The sequence below is a fragment of the Tupaia chinensis genome, unplaced genomic scaffold (genome assembly GCF_000334495.1).
Source record: "Tupaia chinensis unplaced genomic scaffold, TupChi_1.0 Scaffold143705_1, whole genome shotgun sequence".
NCBI lineage: Eukaryota > Metazoa > Chordata > Mammalia > Scandentia > Tupaiidae > Tupaia > Tupaia belangeri.
This window is the reverse complement of record NW_006203553.1, coordinates 285,094-303,530: the sequence shown is the minus strand read 5'-3', so window position 1 is coordinate 303,530 and position 18,437 is coordinate 285,094. Positions and strand designations below refer to the sequence as shown.

Sequence of the window (18,437 nt, the reverse complement as noted above, 5' to 3'; positions counted from 1 at the left end):
CCTTGCTTGTATTATTTTCGTTGAAAGGTCTGGTGTTAGCCTGATGGGGTGACCTTTGAAAGTCACTTGTCGTTTCTTTCTTGCCAGTTTTAGTATCTTGTCTTTATCTGTGGTTTTGGCTAGTCTGGCTAAGATGTGCCTTGGGGAAGATTTTCTTGAGTTTATTTGGAGTCCTTTGTGTTTCTTGGGTCTGGAATATTTGAATGCTTCTCTAGACTTGGGAAGTTTTCTTCCAGGATTTCATAGAATAGACTTTCCATGCCCTTATTAGTTTCTTCACCTTCTGGGATACCGATTATTCAGATGTTTGGACATTTAATGGAATCTAGTATTTCTCGTATATTATCCTGTTTTTGCTATTATTTTCTCTATCTTTTTGGTGTTTTTTCTAGGTCACTGGTTTTATCTTCTACATCAGAGATTTGATCTCCAGCATGGTCTAATTAACTTTTATTACTTTCAAAAGAGTTTTTATTTCCTGTATTACAGACTTCATCTATAATGTTCCATCTGGTTCTTTCTAATAGTGTTCATTTCTTCTTTCATATCAAGGAAGGACTTCTTAATCTCCTGTAGTCTGTTGTCTCTTTTCTGTTTCACCTCATAGAGTTTTGTCACCATGAATGTTCTGAATTCTTTCTCTGACATTTTGGTAACTTCCTACGTATTTTTTTTTTTCAAGAGATAGAGGGGAGTTATTGTGTTCTTTTGATGGAGACATATTTTCTGGTTTATTCAGACCCGAGGCTATTCTTCTACTTCTAGCCATTGGGAGATATATTCACTTTTGGATACCTTTTTGGAGAATGTTTCTTTGACTGGAAACAAATGTGTTTCCCTTTTGCTATGGACTGATATGTGCCAAAGTCTCTCTTCTGCTGTGTTTAGCAATGGGGTCCCCACAGGAGTGATTGTGATTATGTCCTTAACATTTTGTCAAGGAGACTCTTGACCTTATTTTCTAATTTAGAAGACAGGCATCCAGTTTAAGTTGAGATTTAATGTGGTCTGCTATCCCAATAATGATTAAGCTTTCCTAGAACTTGAAACATCATTGTGTGTGCTTCATTCTTCTGGTTCTGTGATTCTGCTCTAGGTGGCAATGGTACTTCCTGGGGCAGGTGGTATTGCTGGAGGAGGTGATGAAAAACCCATGAGGTGGAGAACTTTCCTCTGTTTTCTTGCTGCTAAATGTTAGAGTACTTTAGTCTGTGTGGATGTCCTTGGAAAAGGGAAGCTTTTGAATGGGTGATCTTTTGCTGTTTGGAGTAGGGGTATTGGAGAACATGTCACAAGGGTCACCTTCTTCCACTGGGTGCTTGGCCAGGAGCTGCTGAGTCTGGATTTCTCTCTACTGCTGGGTAGAGTTTTGGGACTTGGGTTGCCTTTTCCCTTTCCGTGAAGAGCTTGTAGCTACATAACCTGCGGGCACCAAGGCAGGCGAAGGTGGCTGCTTCTGTTGCTTTTCATGGGGGTAGTGGATGGATCTTTCTGTTGAGTTATCTTTAATAGTGTGGGCAGATCAAGCACTTTGCTATTACTGTGTCGGGTGTAGGGTTAGTGCATATGGACTCTGCCTACTACCACTGGGGGTGGATGTGACCTGCCGCTGTTAGTGGGTAGAGGTGAGGGTTCTGGCTAGTTTTGAGAAAAAGAAAATGATCACTGGTGGGGATGTATGTCTTGGATCTAATAACATTTAGACATCATAGAAGAGAACATGATGACACTATAGTTTTTATAATATTGGATTAATGAAGGGGCAGAACTATTTCTAGAAGTCAGTAGAATTTTGAAGGGAAGGAAAAGAGGAGTACACTGAAAGAAACTCAAGGAGAACCTGAGAAAGACTAATCCTGTGTTAATGAATAAGGACGAGAGTTCGAACTAAGGATGGACAGTTATCTCTAAGGTGGGCTACTAAAAAGGAATCATGTTGAAGAAATGTCAATTAAAATATTTTTGGGTGAGGTAGGAAAAAAGTGAGTGAAATACTAACAATCATAATCAAATACTGTTAGTAATTATGCCACGTTGACATGATAGAATATACTCTCATTAAATAAGGCTGAGAAAGAAAAGATACAAATAAGAAAGTTATCAAAAATTTAGAATTTTAGCAAGAATGATTGGAGGGGTATGGTAGTCATGTTTAAAGAAAGAATTTGCAGATAGTAAAGGAAACTGAGTATCTGATAAATGATATTGCAATATCAGATGGATCCAAACACTTGATAATATCTAGGAGGTAAGTATAAAACCAAGAACATTATTTATAAATCATTGATGAATATATCTTCCTATCCTCCTCTTTAGGGTGATTGCTTTTATCTAGGACATATTGCAGAAATTTCAGCATCAGCTGCAACATTAAGCACCTGTTCTGGACTCAGGTAATGGCGTATTCCAGAGAAGCACATTAAGATCTTGTGTGAGCTCTTGTTTCTCAGATACTTCTTGAAGTACAAAGTGAACACCTCACAATGTGTAGACATGAATTGTTTCTTCTCATACATTTTCTTTACCTCTGCCTTATCTTTTCATAAGAACCTTTCTTCTGTCTCCTTTCTCTCTATCTCAGATTTGCAGTCATACAATTTATACCAAAAAAAAGCTCCCCTGAGCGTGAAGAATATTCAAATTTCTTGACCAACCTAGAGACATTTGGCTGCTAAATACTATAATAGAGAGAAGCGGATATTAAATTGGATTTGAGGTTAATCTAAATCAGATGGGCTGATTAGGTAGTAGACTACAAAGTCTGTGACCAAATTTTTATAGCATGTTTTTATTTTTATTTATTGTTGACATACATTTCTTAGTGAGAAATCTGTATTAACTACATTTTTATTTCATTTTTATAATTAATATTTAGGGGATTATTGCAGTTAGAGGACACGAGTTATGGAATTGAACCATTGGAATATTCATCTGCATATAAGCATATGCTGTATCAAGTAAAAAATAATAAAATTGATCATTCTCCCTTAAAAGAAAATTACCCTAGGAACCAATATATGCAGCAGTCCTACAGGATTCTTGTCAAATCAGAGGTAAGTAATCTGTGTTATACTTGATAAATGTATTCACATTGAAATTTTGAGATTTTATACAATTGGAAAGCAGATTTAATTTAATATTTTTATATTAAAAAAATTCTATTGGGTATTTGTTTTTGAACATTTTGTGTTTACTCAGAAAATACGTGTATTTGTGTGTGTGTGTGTGTGTTTAGAGAGAGAGATTTTTGCTATAGGGCGCATGCTTTCACCAAAGACAAAGAGACAGGAAGAGAGAAAGTGAGAAATCACCCCTCTGGGGAGATGTCCATGCTATGATCCCTTCTCTTCTATTCTCCTCTTGGGATTTTGGCTGTGCACACACACATACATGCCCAATGTGAGTTTCAAACCACTGGGATGCAATACCGTGTGGGCGTCCAGCACCTTAACCACCACACCACCAACTGGCCCCCAGATAATATTTTTTAAATGTAGCATATATATACTTAATTTAAAAATCATCCAAGTTCTCATGGTATGTTTCTCTAATTATAAGAATTGTTATGAACAAATACAATGGAACATCAATGAATTCATGGGAAATGGAATTAGAGTCTGAGTTTAGGGGGCTGGCCCGTGAGGCAGTGCTAAAATGTAGTAGTCTGGAGGCTTATCCACATGGCAAAGTTTTATGTTTGTATTTAGAGATCTCCCTGAGTGCAGAGGGCATATGCATGTCCCTGGTCTGAGGCCTTTGAAAGCTGAGGTTGGATTGTGGCATCAAGACCCTGTTGAGAATGTTTTCTCTTTCTCTCTGGTTTGCTTATGGAAGAGACGAATGAATAAGCACAAGCTGATTTGATGCAAAAAAATAAAAAAGAACATAATGAAAACTGCACACAGTTTTTTCATAGCCTGCATTTTTTATGACTATTTTGATGACTCCCTTTCGCATGTTTGCTTTTTTATTGAATTTGCATCCTACCAATAGGATAACTCCAAATTTGCTCATTGTAACTTTATGAGAATTTTCATTTGCCAATTCATTTTCTTTTTATAAAAGAAGTGTTACTATGATAGAAAATTTAAAAGTAGAAAAGAAGAGAAATAATACACTATACATTGTCCCAAGCCTAATCAACTAGAAATAATGTTAGAATTTTGGAATATTTGTTCTAATTGTTTTCATATGCTGAGTTACAAATATAGATTCATACATGCAGAGTTTTCAAAATGATCTTTTCAAAAATATTTTCGTTTTACTATTAAGATAATGTACATTTTATTTATTAAGTTATGCTATTCTTATTTTTAAAAATTAAATAATGCTGGTTAATATACCTATTAAAATATAAAATATATTCAGAAATAAGGAAAAGATAAAATAATATCGGACCAGAATGCCATTTTCTAGAGCCAAATGATATTGTAACATGCATCACTATTATTCTGCTATGTATATGCATTTATACTTTACAGGTATACACACTTAAGCTTACATGTATTTATTTCATGAAATTGTTGTATTTTAAATATTTATACTTTTTTTGCAATAAATGAACTACATGAGTGCACTAAATTTTTTAACACCACATTTTCAATTTATATAGTTGGACATTATAGTAGGCATATTTTCAAGAGCTTTTTGGTCAAGATCTTGATTTCTCTCTTTCGAATATTTGTACAACTTTATATTTAATCATCATGGTTTAATAAGTTTCTCTCCACAAATTCACTGAATCTCACATTAAAGGGAGGCAAAATAAAATAACAATAATTGACACTGAAATTTAATATGTGACAAACTCCATTTCACTGTCTTTTGCTTTATTTATTTTGACAAAAATATTAGTATACGAATAGGTAAACAAAACTAACATTTCAGAAGCTCACAGAAATGATAAAATAAAATTGCCTATAGAAACAAATTTCATTTTTAATAATACTAAGAAGTGATGGCCAAATTTAATGGAAAATTATCTGCATAATATGTTATGACTTGGGAAACAATGGAAGACAATGCTCATAATGAAAATTGAGTGGTACTCATAAAGTAATTTGGAGGGAAAAAAGAAACTTTGATGGAGTCCATGAATATTCTTCTGTGGCAGGGGAAAAAATATCTGAAAAAGTGGATGTGTTTTGGGAAAGACAAGTGACAGCTCACTTGAAACCATCCCCTTTCATAGAATAAGCAATAACAAGAGGATTGGAATAATTTACATTTCCAGCTGCCTGGGTGTAAATTCCAGTTCTTTCAATCCCTAGACATAAGAACTTGGGTGAGTAACAAGCTTCCAAAGTATTTATATCTTCTCATCTATTACAAGACACCAATAAAATTAATACCTAACTCATACAGTTATTTTAAATATCCAGTAAGTTTATACTTGGGAATTAGTTAGGTTAATGTTAAGAAATAAAAGCAATCAATGTCACTAATGTAACTGCTATTTTCTTAATGTATTCCCTAATATACTAGAGGAAGATAATGAGAAATAGGTATGGAAAGTTTGATTACAAAATAAATGCAATTATAAAACAAAGCAGACAGAGACCATCAGATGACATAATGGTTACATTGCTGGGCTCCCACTTAGTCAACCGCAGTTCGAGTCCCAGACCCAATGGTTTAAAACTGACACTGGGTGGGTATGGGTGCATGCCCAAAATCCCGAGAGAAAAATGAAGGAAAAGGGATTGTGGCATGGCCTCCCCCTCTGCGGGGAGGGGTCGGGGGAAAGGGTGACTTCTCGCGTTCTATCTTTCTCTGTTTCCCCAGCGAGCCCTATAGAAAAAATCTCTCTAAAAAAAGTGAATAAAATAAAATAAAACAGACAATGACAAAACTTTCAGAAAGCTCGAAAAAGTCAGGGATACCACTGAAGGAATGTAGATAACTGGGTATTGGTATTTTAAAATTTCATATTGTCATAGGAGATCTCACGTGACTTTCATCATGAATTTGAAGGACTTACATTTATAGGTTTAATTAAATATGCCTTTACACGCACAGGTGCTCTTACAAGCACAAAGCTAATATATCTTTTCAGTATAGCAGATCTTAAAAAGGAACAGGAAAATCAGATAACAGAAAAGTTTATCTATAGGCATGTTTTCAAATATAAAAGTAAGCACAAACATGTAAACAAAGAGAACACCTTATTATAATTAGAGTTCAAAAGCGCTGTAAGAACCAGAGTTTGACCACTGTGGTGCAGGGTGATGTGGAAGTCAAGGACAGTCTCCACTTCACCTCCCAGGCCTCCCTGCAGGCATCAGGTGTGCAAGTGCATGTGCCCTTGGTCCGGTCCGGCTGAGGCTGGATGTGTATCCAGTTGTGAAGACCCCGTTGAAGGTGCCCGTTTCTCTCTGGGAAGAAATGAATAACTAAACTTAAAAATTTTTAAAAAGAAATAAAAGTAGAACCAAAAAGCAAATACAGATATAAGAAAGTTATCTATTAAAAGCACATCAAACACCCCTCCTTTTTCCTTAAACTCACTGAAGGGAAAAATAGGGATTTTTTTTAAATGACAGAAACATACAAAGAGAAAGCAGAATTTTGTCCAAAGAGAGCAATAACTCTGGAATTGGAATATAATTAGATAGGTGTCTGATTTATCACCCAAAAACTGAGTCCTAGTGATTGGGATAGGCTTTAGGAAACAGTATGTTGTGGCAGGACCATTCTCAAGCCCCTAGGATTGCCTGGGTGGTCTCTCTGTCTCTCTGGTGAGTACATGAACCCTATAGCAAATATCTCTTTAAAAAGAAAGAAAGAAAGAAAGAACAGAAGTGGACCTAAGAGGAGAACTGGCTCAGAATACACTGTGCAAGTAATTAGAAAACCTGTCCTTTCCTAACCAACTGCCTCCAGAGTAGATTGATAGATAAAGAAGGTGATTTTCTGTGGAATCTGTCAAATGCAGGTGCCAGGCACTGATGGTTCGTACTTTCTCACAATGGAGTGGGCAAACCAGAGCAAAACTAGTGTAATCGATCTGAATATGGCAGACTGGATATTGGGAGCCAGGCTTTCCCCATCTAAGAAGTGTTGAAAGACTCCTCTCACGGATGGAGTTGAACAAGTCACATGGAAAACACCCAATTAAATTGATAGTAGGGTTTTCCAAACAAAAACCCTGACAAATTACTCGTTGAGTACCACAACCCATAAACTACTCCTTCTGTAGTCACAGATATTGGCAAATACTATTAAATAGTCATCCCTAACATGACAGCACACTAGTCATATGACAAAATAATTCAATATGGAAGACAGACACATGAAAGAAAAATCAGAATTAAAATGTGAAGTGCTAGAGAGGGTGGAGAAAATGAAATGACTTACTAGCCTCAGAAGGGTAAGAAAAATATCCACCAAATAAGAACGGGGTGCTGGCTCGGCCAGTGGGGTGAGCACAGTCACTGGTTCCCACATGACTGACTACATAGTTTGACTCCGGGACCCTGCCGCTTGAAAACCTAGCTGGGCACATGTGCGTGCCCAGCCTCTCAAGAGGAGAGTGGAGAAGGGATTATGGTATAGCCATCATCCTTGGGGGTGCTTTTTTACTTTCTCTCTTTCTCCGGTGAGTGCACATGCCTTTTCACAAAGAAAGAAAGAATGGAGTGCTATTAAATAAAATTCTGCAGACTCAAAATAGTCCTTGGAAATGTAAAAATGTAATAAAAGTCTGCAGAAGGGACAGCAGGTAGCGTGGTGGTTAAGGTGCTGGACTCCCACATGGCCAGCTGCAGTTCAAGTCTCAGACCTGGTGGTCTGCTTTCTTATTTTCTCTCTCTCTCTCTCTCTCTGGTAAGCACACGTGCCCTTTAGCAAATTAATAATAATAATAATAATGATAAATAAAATTGAATAAATTAAAAAAGAAGTCCAACAGAAAATTGACAAGGTAAAATTCAAGAAATCACACTAAAAATAAAGAAGAAAAACAAAAGAAAAATTTGAGAGATAGAAAGTTAAAATAATAATATACATGATAGAAGTATAACTTCCTTTAAGAATAATGAGAAAAAAATAGTCATATCATGAAAAAGCCACATAAACATCTCAGAATCATTTAAGATGAGTTTCTGGACTCATATAAAAAAGAAAATCTGGTTACTTATATAAATGATCATGATGCAGTTTGGCATGAAATTTTTAAAAAACAACACTAAAAATTTAAAAAGAATGCCTAAGTACTTGAAATGAGAAAACGTAGTGTCCGGGTTATAATTCTGTCTGCAGCCCTGGTGCACACATGGTTGGTCAAACATTATTCAGGATATTTCTATGAGACTGATTTTGAACGAGGTAAACATTGATGGGCCTTGTGGAAACCAGATTGCCCTCCATACAGTAAGGCCTCATCCAAGTAGTGGAAGCCTGAACAGAACAGACCATCGGATACTTGTCTTGGAGACTCGTACAGCAGATGGCCATCAGCCTCTACTTGGAGCTGGAGTGCTGGCTGCCTCTTGGCTCTTGTTGGTCTGCACAGCAGGAAGAATGGAGACGGGGTTATGGTATGGCCATCTTCTGGAGGCGGCAGGACAGCCTCTGGGCCTGAACTGTCCCGTTGGCTCCTGTTTTTTGTTTTTGAACGTCTAGCCATTTTCCATGTCATGTAAGCCATTAAAAAAATATTGATCTCTCTCTCAACAGGAACAATTACTGTGAAAAAGATTCAAATTCTCAAAGAGAGCCAAGATTGTAGAGCGATCAAATTCTTACTAATTCTTTGTTAGAATGTGGAATGCTAAAACCACTTTAGAAAGTAACTTGGCTGTTTCATACGACTTTACACATTTACTGATAACATTTGACTCAAATATACTAAGTTTTTACTGAGAAACATTAAAAATATAAAATCTCATGAAGATCTGTGCATGGATATTCAGAGCAGCATTGTTTTTAACTGCTAAAATGTGTAAATACTCCAAGTGACCATCAACAAGTGACTGTATATACAAACTGTGATGTATCTCTGAAATGTCACATTACTTAGCGTGAAAACGAAGAAAAGATACGGAGGGACCTGAGGGAAGAAAAGAAGCTAGCTATAAAAGAGCACATATCATAGGATTCCATTTATATGAAGTGCTAGAGTGGATTATTCTAACCTATGCTGATCACAAGATTATCAGTTGTCTTGAGCCAGGTGGAGTATTGACATGGAAACGTGCTTCAATGTAATTGTGAAAAAGTTACATACTTAGTCACAAATCCTATTTAGCCATGTACTGAAATTGAACACATTTTATTGCCTGTAACCTCATTTAAGTTAATATTAAAAGGTGAAAGTATAAAAATGAGAAAGTAGATGCAATACAGGAGGGAAAGTTGATGGAAGTCTGTTTAGCCTGGAGGTTGGTGGCAGGGACTGGGGGTAGGGGGAGGTCTTGCATGGCCCACAGGGATGTTCTCAGAGGAAGGAAATGTGCAAGTCTTCATTTCAGTGACTTTGGAAGATTCTGATTATTAAGAGTATAAGGTAAAATCCTTCTATTTGTTTCTAAAAATTTTATGAGGGATCCCACCTACTAAGTGGCCATCTATAATTTTATTTTTTCTATTATCTATATCTGTCTGCAACCATATATATCTATATATGTGGCTCTACCTCTGTGAGTGTGTGTATTATGAACATTACAGTGTAGGGATTTTGAAACTGTTTTATTTAATTCATGTTTTACAGACACATTCAGATGCACTAAAGAACAGAACTCTGAAAATACAAATAATTATGGATAAAGCCATGGTATGCATTATTAACATATTTCATTATATTTTTGTTTTGTGTTTAAATTTGGGGGAATATGAATAAATAACACCTGTTTTCAAGACAGATATATTTTATTCTGATAAAAATATGTGTCTCAGCCTTGCAGGATGTAGAGAAGTGACAATTGCCTTTACATTGACATAGAGGAGCCAGTATTTATAATTCATTTCCAAATCAGTCTAGAATCTTGGGAATAATGTGTACATTTGTATGGAAAGGTTCTACACTGTAATCTAATTAGCTGCAGCTAGCCCCAGCTACTTTTTTGTATCTAACAAATTTTAATGAAGTTCTTGATGAAACTGTTAAATCTATTTCCTTTTCTTTTCTTTTCTTTCTTTCTTTCTTTCTTTCTTTCTTTCTTTCTTTCTTTCTTTCTTTCTTTTTTTTTTTTTCTTTTAAAGGTGTTTCCCATGGGGCTAGTGCAATTGCCAGAGAGTCAGAGAGAGAGAAATAGTAAAAGGGAAAGTGAGAAATCACCCTCAGGGCAGGGTGGCCATGCTGCCGTCCTTTCTCCCCATTCTCCTGCTGGGATTTGGGGCATGCACTTACCCATGCCTGGTGTGTTTCAAGCCACCAGGTCTGGGGCTTGATTCATGGTTGGCCATGTGGGAGTCCAGCACCTTAGCCACCATGCCACCTGCTGGCCCCAGAAAGTTAAAAGATCTTTTGTTTGTGTGTGTGTGTGTGTGTGTGTATGTATGCATATGTGTGTTGTGTGTGTGTGTGTATATAAGGGGACTTACGTGGAAGCATGGAATTAAAATTTGAGTTTATTTTGCTACAGAAATTTGTTAAATACAGGCATGGTTTTTCCATAATGCACATTTTTATAAATGTTTTGAAGACCTTTGGTATATGGTCTTACCTGTATTTGTACATGTTTGCATGTAGCATGTTGTGTGTACTGTCTACATGGTAAAATTCTTTAACAAATTTTATTCAGTTTGGCTTGTAAACAAATAAGACCTCACATCAAACCTCATGCAAATGCTTTTCGAGTTCACATGACTTGAGTACATTTTTGATAAATAAGCCAGTTCCAAATTAACAGGTAAAATACAGTGAACATGACGTCAAAATTGCCATGATGAATTTTTTCTTTTATTTGCTGGTCAGCTTTTTAACAGTAATGTTTCATTTAATCCCAGTCGGTCATTGTAATTTTGTTATATTTTATTTCTCTGTGTGTTAGAAACTGAGAAATACAAATGTTTAATTAAATATTTATTTAAAATAAATTAAGGGAAGGGAAAATAACTTTTCCCACATAGTTTCTATTCCCATGGATCTTCATTTATTTCAGTATGTCCGTGTCTCTCATACTTCTCCTTAGCATGTTGAATTAGCTCACCTTTGTTCAATAAATCATCTATTGCACCTTTATTTTCTAAACATTTTACTTGGAAATAATTTTCATCTTTCAGAAAAGTTTTAAGAATAAGAACTATGCAAAGAACACCTTTATCTTCACTACCCATATTTATTGTTAATATAGTTTTTCATTATTACTTGTGCAATTTCCATTTGAATTTGAATGTAAGTTGTAAATTGTGTCTTGCAGGCTTACTCCTAAATACTTTAGTGTACATTTACTTAGATATAAGTATTATCTCATATAACCACAGCATTTATCCGGCTTGGTAAAAGTGGCACTGTTAAAATACTTTTATCAAGTCCCCGATATCGCATTGTGGTCGATGTGATGTATGTGACATGCTTCATATTCAAAAGAGCTGTATTGTGGCCACATGTGAGTCAACTTGTAAAAACACTTTCATTTATATTTAAAAAACATATTCTCATCATCGTATATAAGCTTCCATGTATGTACATTATATCCAATATTTCTTGGATTTTTCAAGTGTGTTTCTTTATTGATAGTTTTATAAATATCAGGTAACATGTGATTTTTGTCTAGTATTCTCCTGATAACACATGATATCTTGGCTCTTTATTTTAGCTATTTTTAAATGCCAGATGGCATGTGTGCACATATGAGAGAGAGGTAGAGACAAAGAGAAAGCACGCCCTCCACAGGAGAAGGTCACACTGCAACCCTTTTTCTTCCAAGTCTCCATCCTGTTAGGATCTGGAACGCCTTTGCGTGCATACTCAGAGTTCTGCAAGCCAGGGGGGTAGGAACGCTAACCCTGATAGGCTTGGTGGGAGTTGGCTTCCTCTGTGCAGTGTCTAACTGCCTCACTTGCACTCTGGGCTGGCCTTATTTCTGACTTTTTAACTCATACAAAACAATTGTGAGGTACAGTGTGGTTTTTTTTTTTTTTTTAGTACATGAGTACAATGTATAATGATCAAATCAGGGTGTAGTTTATCCATCATCTCAAACATTTGTCATTACTGTGTTGAGAACATTTGAAATTTAATCTGAAATATACTATAAATTATAGTTAATTATAGTTCCCCTACTGTACCGTTTAACACTAGAACTCACTTATCTAGCTACAGTTTTATATTTAGTAACCAACATCTCTCCTAATTCCTTGTCCCTTCTACATTTCCTCTCTCTACTTCCATGAAGTCATCTTTTTTACTTCCCACATATGAATGAGAACGCACAGCATTTCCCTTTCTATGCCTGGTTACACTTACAATAACGTCCTCCACGGTGATCCATTTGTTTCTATTGGCAAGATTTCATGTGGCCGGAGAGAGAGGAGCTCTTTTACACTGCTCGTAGGAATGTAAGTTAGTACGACATTATGAAAAACTGATGGAGGTTCCTCAAAAATCAAAACAGAACTGCGATAAGATGCAGCAGTCCCACTGCTTGGTATGTATCCAAAGGAAAAGACATGGGTGTGTGGAGCAGACCCCTACACTCCAGTGTTTGTTGTAGCGCTAGGCACAAAAGCCAGGCCGTGGAATCAGTCTGCATGTCCATAAAGCGACAACACAAGGACAACGTGGAGCATGTATACATGGAACACCCTCCTTGGAGTCTTAATATTTCTAATTTTTTCAAGGCTTTTTCCATAGGGTGTGTGCACTCACTGGAGAGAGACAGAGACAGAGAGAGGAAAAGTGAAAAACTGCCCCTCTGGGGGGGATGGCCACACCACAATCCTATTTCCATTCTCTTCTCAGGATTTTGGCCATGTGTGTACACACGCCTATCATGATTTTCAAGCCATGTAGGAATCCAGCGCTTTAACCAATATGCCACCTGCTGGCTACCTATTTCTATGTTTTTATATTTTAATGTTTTCTATTTTAATTTGCATGTAATGGATTTTAAAACACGTTTTCTGCTTAACTAGAGTTTTGCTTGTTAATATCTATGATTATCAATATATTTGGATTGATTTACATGATCATATTCTGTTTTGTGATTTTGATTTTCATGTTTAGCTTGGTAATGGGTCACCCTCACTAACACGTGTGTTACGTTCTTTCACTCACACACAAGCTACATTGTGTGTGTACAGTGTGATCTGCTGGGAAAATTTATACACTAAAGATGTAGCAAATTGCCAGTCTCTAAAGAGCTTGGCCTTGTAGAGCCAAGAGGATAACTGTTTTTATCAGGGAGGAAATCTGTGAATTAGATTTAATTGTCTTGTCAAGAGACTTTTGCAGACACTTTGGGGATTGTTGAAGGCCCTAAGCTGCCAGTTTTTATGTTTTCAGCAAACACTTAGAAATGTGCATGCACATAATTAGAAATATTTTTGAGAAAATATGACTTTCGTTTCCTTGAATGAGGATATGTTCTTGATAGTCAATATCAATATAATGTTCAATATTATGGTACCCAGGGCTCTGGGTTTAGAACGCATAGCTGGGCAAACCCCTAGTACCATGGCAATTCCTGTGCATGGGCTGCTGGATCTCAAGTGGCCCACCGTCGTTCAAGTCCCAGTCCCTCAATGGCTTGAAAAACTGGGTGGGTGTATGTGTGTGCATGCCTAAAATCCTGCTGGGAGAAGAAAGGATTAGGGCACCCCTTTCGAGAGTGGTTTCTCTCTCTCTCTCTTGGGCTTGTACCTTCTGTAAATTAAAAAGTACAGTAGAAAAGAAAAAAAGAAACTTACATTGTTTAATCAGACTATGGAATTTTATTCTTAATTTCTTTATCAGAAGATAATCACAACTATCTCATTTTAACATTATTGATCAATTCATGAAATCCTTGGGCTTACACCTAAACTTTAGTTGGCATGTCATAAATCTTTTTTTTTTTTTTTAAGAGGTTTTTGCTATAGGGCACGTGCACTGGCCAGACAGACAGAGAGAGACAGAGAGATAGAAAGTGAGAAATCACCCCGCAGGGGGGATGGCCACACCGCAATCCCTTCTCCTCCATTCTCCTCTCGGGATCTTGGGCACGCACGCACACGCGCCCGGTGTGAGTTTAAGCCACCCGGTCCGGGACATGAACTGTGGTTGACTACGTGGGAATCCAGCAACATAGCCATTACTCTAACTGCTGGTCCTGCATGTCCTAAATCTTGATTGTATTTTTGTCTCTTCCTTTGAACACTGCATTATTTTAGCTTTTATATTTAAATCCATTTAGAATAGGGCAGTGTAATCATTTTGCATTAATGGTTAATAATTAAAATTTGTCTTTCAGTTTGATTTTATGGGCTCTGAGGTGGGAGCTGCAGTTGAGAAGGTTGTCCATCTCTTTGCTCTTGTCAACACTGTGAGTATTTATGTGTCATATTTAAATAGAAACCTTATTAATGAAATAACATTGTTGGTATGCATAGGTATTTGCATTTTTATAAAAAGTGCATTACTACAACTAGCTTTATCAACCAATGGATTACTCTCCAAAAAGATTCATAAATTGAAAATATTATGTATAGAAATGTAATGCTGTGTTTATGGTTACCCAAAACTGTACCTTCTGTTTTTAGATGTTTTCCCAGCTTAAAATGACTATTATGCTATCATCTGTGGAGCTCTGGTCAGATCAAAATAAGATTTCAACAAACGGAGACCCTAATGATGTACTACAAAGATTTGTGTCATGGATGCAAAAATTTGCAATTCAAAGGTCCAGTGGCATGACATACTTACTCATGTAAGCACTCTATTTAACTCAATAGAGGGTTTATAAAATTTCTTATATTAGCTATCAAAATTAGATACAAGAATTTTTAGGCATAATAATCTTTATAAATAAATAATGTATTGGTAATATGCAAAATGTTTAACTCTGATAACCCTGTAATGTACTAATTAAGTCATACTTGGCCGTTGTTCTCCGAGTTGACTAGACTATTTACTTAGGGAAGTGTGGTGAGTTGGAAAAATGGAAAGCCTTGGGAATAAACTGGGGCTTTCGTAGATGTAAAGAAGCCATTACCTATGTACTCAATATCCAAAGGTTAATAATTAAAACCTTCACTTAAAAAAATTACTTAGAGAGTGCATGCATTCGCTAGAGAGAAAGAGAGAGAAGGTGAAATCACCCCCAATGGGGTGTGGTCATGCTGCAACCCCTTTTGGTTCAGTGAGATTGTGGGCACCTAGCCCACATCCCTGGCTTGTTTTTTTAAGCACTGAGCATGTTTTATAATTCCTCACACCAGAATTTGGACTGCAGTTGGCAATGCTGACAGAAGAGTGCTGGGTGATCGGACTCAACACCCATGCTGGTTCTTGTTTGATGCTCACAGAGAATTAGAGACACGGACACAGGGAGGTGATAGCAAAGCTAAGAGGGAAGGAAGAACAAAGCTTCCAGTGCAGAAGAAGTGGGCCCGAATGGTTTGCCAAAGGGGACCTGGAGGCAAGGACTTTTTATTTAGCAGTCTGAGCAATGGGCTGACTTTCTGATAAGGAAGTGGACTTTAGAAAATTGTTACATGGTAGTCTGAGTGATTTATCACCCTTAGTATGGTGAGCAAACCATAGCCTTCTGTACTGCTTGTTAGAATGTAGTAATTACTAAATAGAAACTGTTGCCCCTAGCTATAGTTTGAGTCCTAGTGCAGCCAGCTTTTGGCTGTGAAAACTTGGCCATTGTGACTCCACCTTGAGCCATTACCTATGTACTCAATATCCTTATCTCTCGCCTTATGAGATTCTTTAGAGACATATAAAAATGTGTATATTGTGTATTAACCAGACCACAGAGGAAAAACACAGGGACTTCACTAAAAATAAAAATAGTGCCTTCTGTTCAGGTCCCTAACCCTATCTACCTTTAAGTGAGGTCTAATTCCTCTCAGTGTGGGATCTGGCTCCCTTAACCACTAAGTTTTGAGGTGGTTCCAGAACCCTCATTGTAATGTTACATTAAAAAAAATTAGTTCACAGATTAAAGTAATTGCATATAATGCTGATAATAGCACAAAATATAAAAACAATATAAAAACAGTAAATAACTGAAATGGGCCACTTTATATTCCTGTGGTTACACTGTGGCATTTCTAGAAGGACCTAAAGAAATCAATCATCTACTTGCTCTGTGTCTCTTAAGAGATTTACGTGGACTTATGTGGACTAATTTGATTATTTTAGATAAAAAAAATCTAAAAACACAACGGTAAAGATTAAATCATGAGAGTAAGCTATTCTTTTATTTTAAAAATATTTTTAAAGTTTATTTCTTCATTGGTATGAGAAAGAGAGAGAGAGAGAGAGAGAGAGAGAGAGAGAGAGAACTGTGGAAAGGGTTTTAATGCCATAATTCACCCCCAGTCTCAAGCCAGACCCAGATGATGGTTAAGTGCATGCTGGGTGTACTCACAGAGGTCTCTGGACTTGAACCCAAAACCATCCCGTGTGCGATTGCCTTGCTGAGAACCACCATCTAGCCCCCGATTCTATATCTTTTGCATCTTAGAATTATGCCCATCCAGCAGTGAAATAGTGATGGTTAATTCTGGGTGGAAGATTTTGGGCCGTGTGCCATAGAATGTTACATAGCCCTTTGAAGTTAAATTTTAAGGAACTATGGATGATGACCCCAACAGTAAATGACAGGGAGCATAAGCTATGACATGCAATATTCAGGTTTTAAAGAAAGCATGACCTTATCGATGAATCCAGTTCTCAAGAGGTTATTAAGTTACTAACAATTTAGTATGCATGTATCTACAAGAAATGTTTATTATTTAGTTATAGGGACCATCCTGATTATGTGGGAGCAACATATCATGGGAAGGCGTGTGACCCAAAGTTTGCTGCAGGAATTGCTCTGGTATGCACTTTGATCCCATCTCTTCAATAATACTATGGGGCTTCGAAAGCTAATATTTACTTCTATGAATGAAAGAACAGATTATGAATCTAATACTGTGTTCACAAATATTTATAAAATGCCCTTTTTAGATTTTGAAACTCAAATATCGTAACTATACTATTTAGATATTATTATAGTGTTTTATTGGGAGGAAATACACAACATGAAATTTACGATCATAACCGTTTTTAAGTACACATTTCGGCAGTGGTAGGTATATGGTATTCCTCCCTCATCTGTGGGAGATGCAGTCCAAGACCCCCAGAGGAAGCCTGAACTGGAAGATAGTACTGATCTCAATATGAGAGTCTTAAATGTTCACAGAAAATGCACACTAAGAAAAAAACTATGGATAGATTTCTAATTATGTTTTTTTTTTTTCAGCAGCAAAATCAACTCAGAATTTCATTTGATCTTTTCATGAACTTTTGGAAGTCAACTCTTCCTGTGCATAGGATAAAGTTTGGTTTATGACTTAGGCACAGTGCATGATTGCCCATGGAATAATAAAACAGAGCAATCACAGCAGTATACTGTCTACAAATAAAATAAGGGTCCTCAGACGTAAACCCAGCCGTACTGGCACAGTCATCCTAATAACTGAGGAGACGGAGGGACGACCGGGCCGTTGGCCTACACAGTGTGCATGTGCTGGACAAAGGGGCGGTTCCTCACCCCAGCAGGAAAGAGCAGGATGGCGAGATGTTCCCATGCCACTCAGAAAAGTGTACAATTTGAAACCCATGAGTGGCTTATTTTCTGCTTTATTTGTCTGTGCAGATGTGTGCACACACTTTAATAGTAGCCATTGGGCAATCCTTCCCGCTCCGTTTCTCCATCCTGTAATAACCTGGGGCATCCTTGAACCTGTGCCCAGGGGTTTTATCTTTTTCTTTTTTCTTTTCAAAACACCAGTTCCAGGAGTGGAACCACACAGTTGGCCTTTTAGGGTCCAGCTCCTGGTCTGAAGCACCAGACCAAGGGAGCAGACCCTCCATAGTTTTGGCCAGGTGGTCAGCAGTGCTGGCTAAGGCATGACCCGCTTTGGTTTGCCCATTGGGATCATGCTCTTTTACCAAGGTAGCAAAGAGGTCTTGTGGCAAATCTAAGAATGAAGAATTCCAAAATTAGTGGTGGGTTCATGCATGGTAGATATTCCAGAATTTTGGATGGAGGTTATTTTTTTTCCCCAGACCAGTCAAAGTATTCCATTATGGGTTCATTATGCTTTGTTTTGTTTTTTGAATGATTTTCCAATTTATTTGGGGAGTCCACATCATAGGAATTACTGTGTTAGTGGCAATAGTGCTAGTGTTTTCTAGAGCTTGTGTAAGAGGTAATTAATTGTTTTAAGAATTATTTTATTTGACTTTATTTATTATTATTTTTTAGAATTTGGTCAGAAAGAGACAGAAAGAG

General features: G+C 36.9%; 1 protein-coding gene across 2 annotated transcripts in view; it reads left to right on the top strand.

Annotated features, from left to right (window-relative positions):
- Positions 1 to 18,437, top strand: part of LOC102494881 (A disintegrin and metallopeptidase domain 3-like) — a 94,785-nt gene that overhangs the window by 26,850 nt on the left and 49,498 nt on the right. For both annotated transcript variants that reach the window (XM_027766816.1, XM_027766817.1), the window contains 6 exons: positions 2,317 to 2,393; positions 2,876 to 3,053; positions 9,710 to 9,772; positions 14,394 to 14,465; positions 14,683 to 14,849; positions 16,895 to 16,976. In XM_027766816.1, coding sequence (XP_027622617.1) covers positions 2,946 to 3,053; positions 9,710 to 9,772; positions 14,394 to 14,465; positions 14,683 to 14,849; positions 16,895 to 16,976 — 492 coding nt within the window. In that variant the 5' untranslated portion in view covers positions 2,317 to 2,393; positions 2,876 to 2,945. The remainder of the gene's footprint in view (positions 1 to 2,316; positions 2,394 to 2,875; positions 3,054 to 9,709; positions 9,773 to 14,393; positions 14,466 to 14,682; positions 14,850 to 16,894; positions 16,977 to 18,437) is intronic.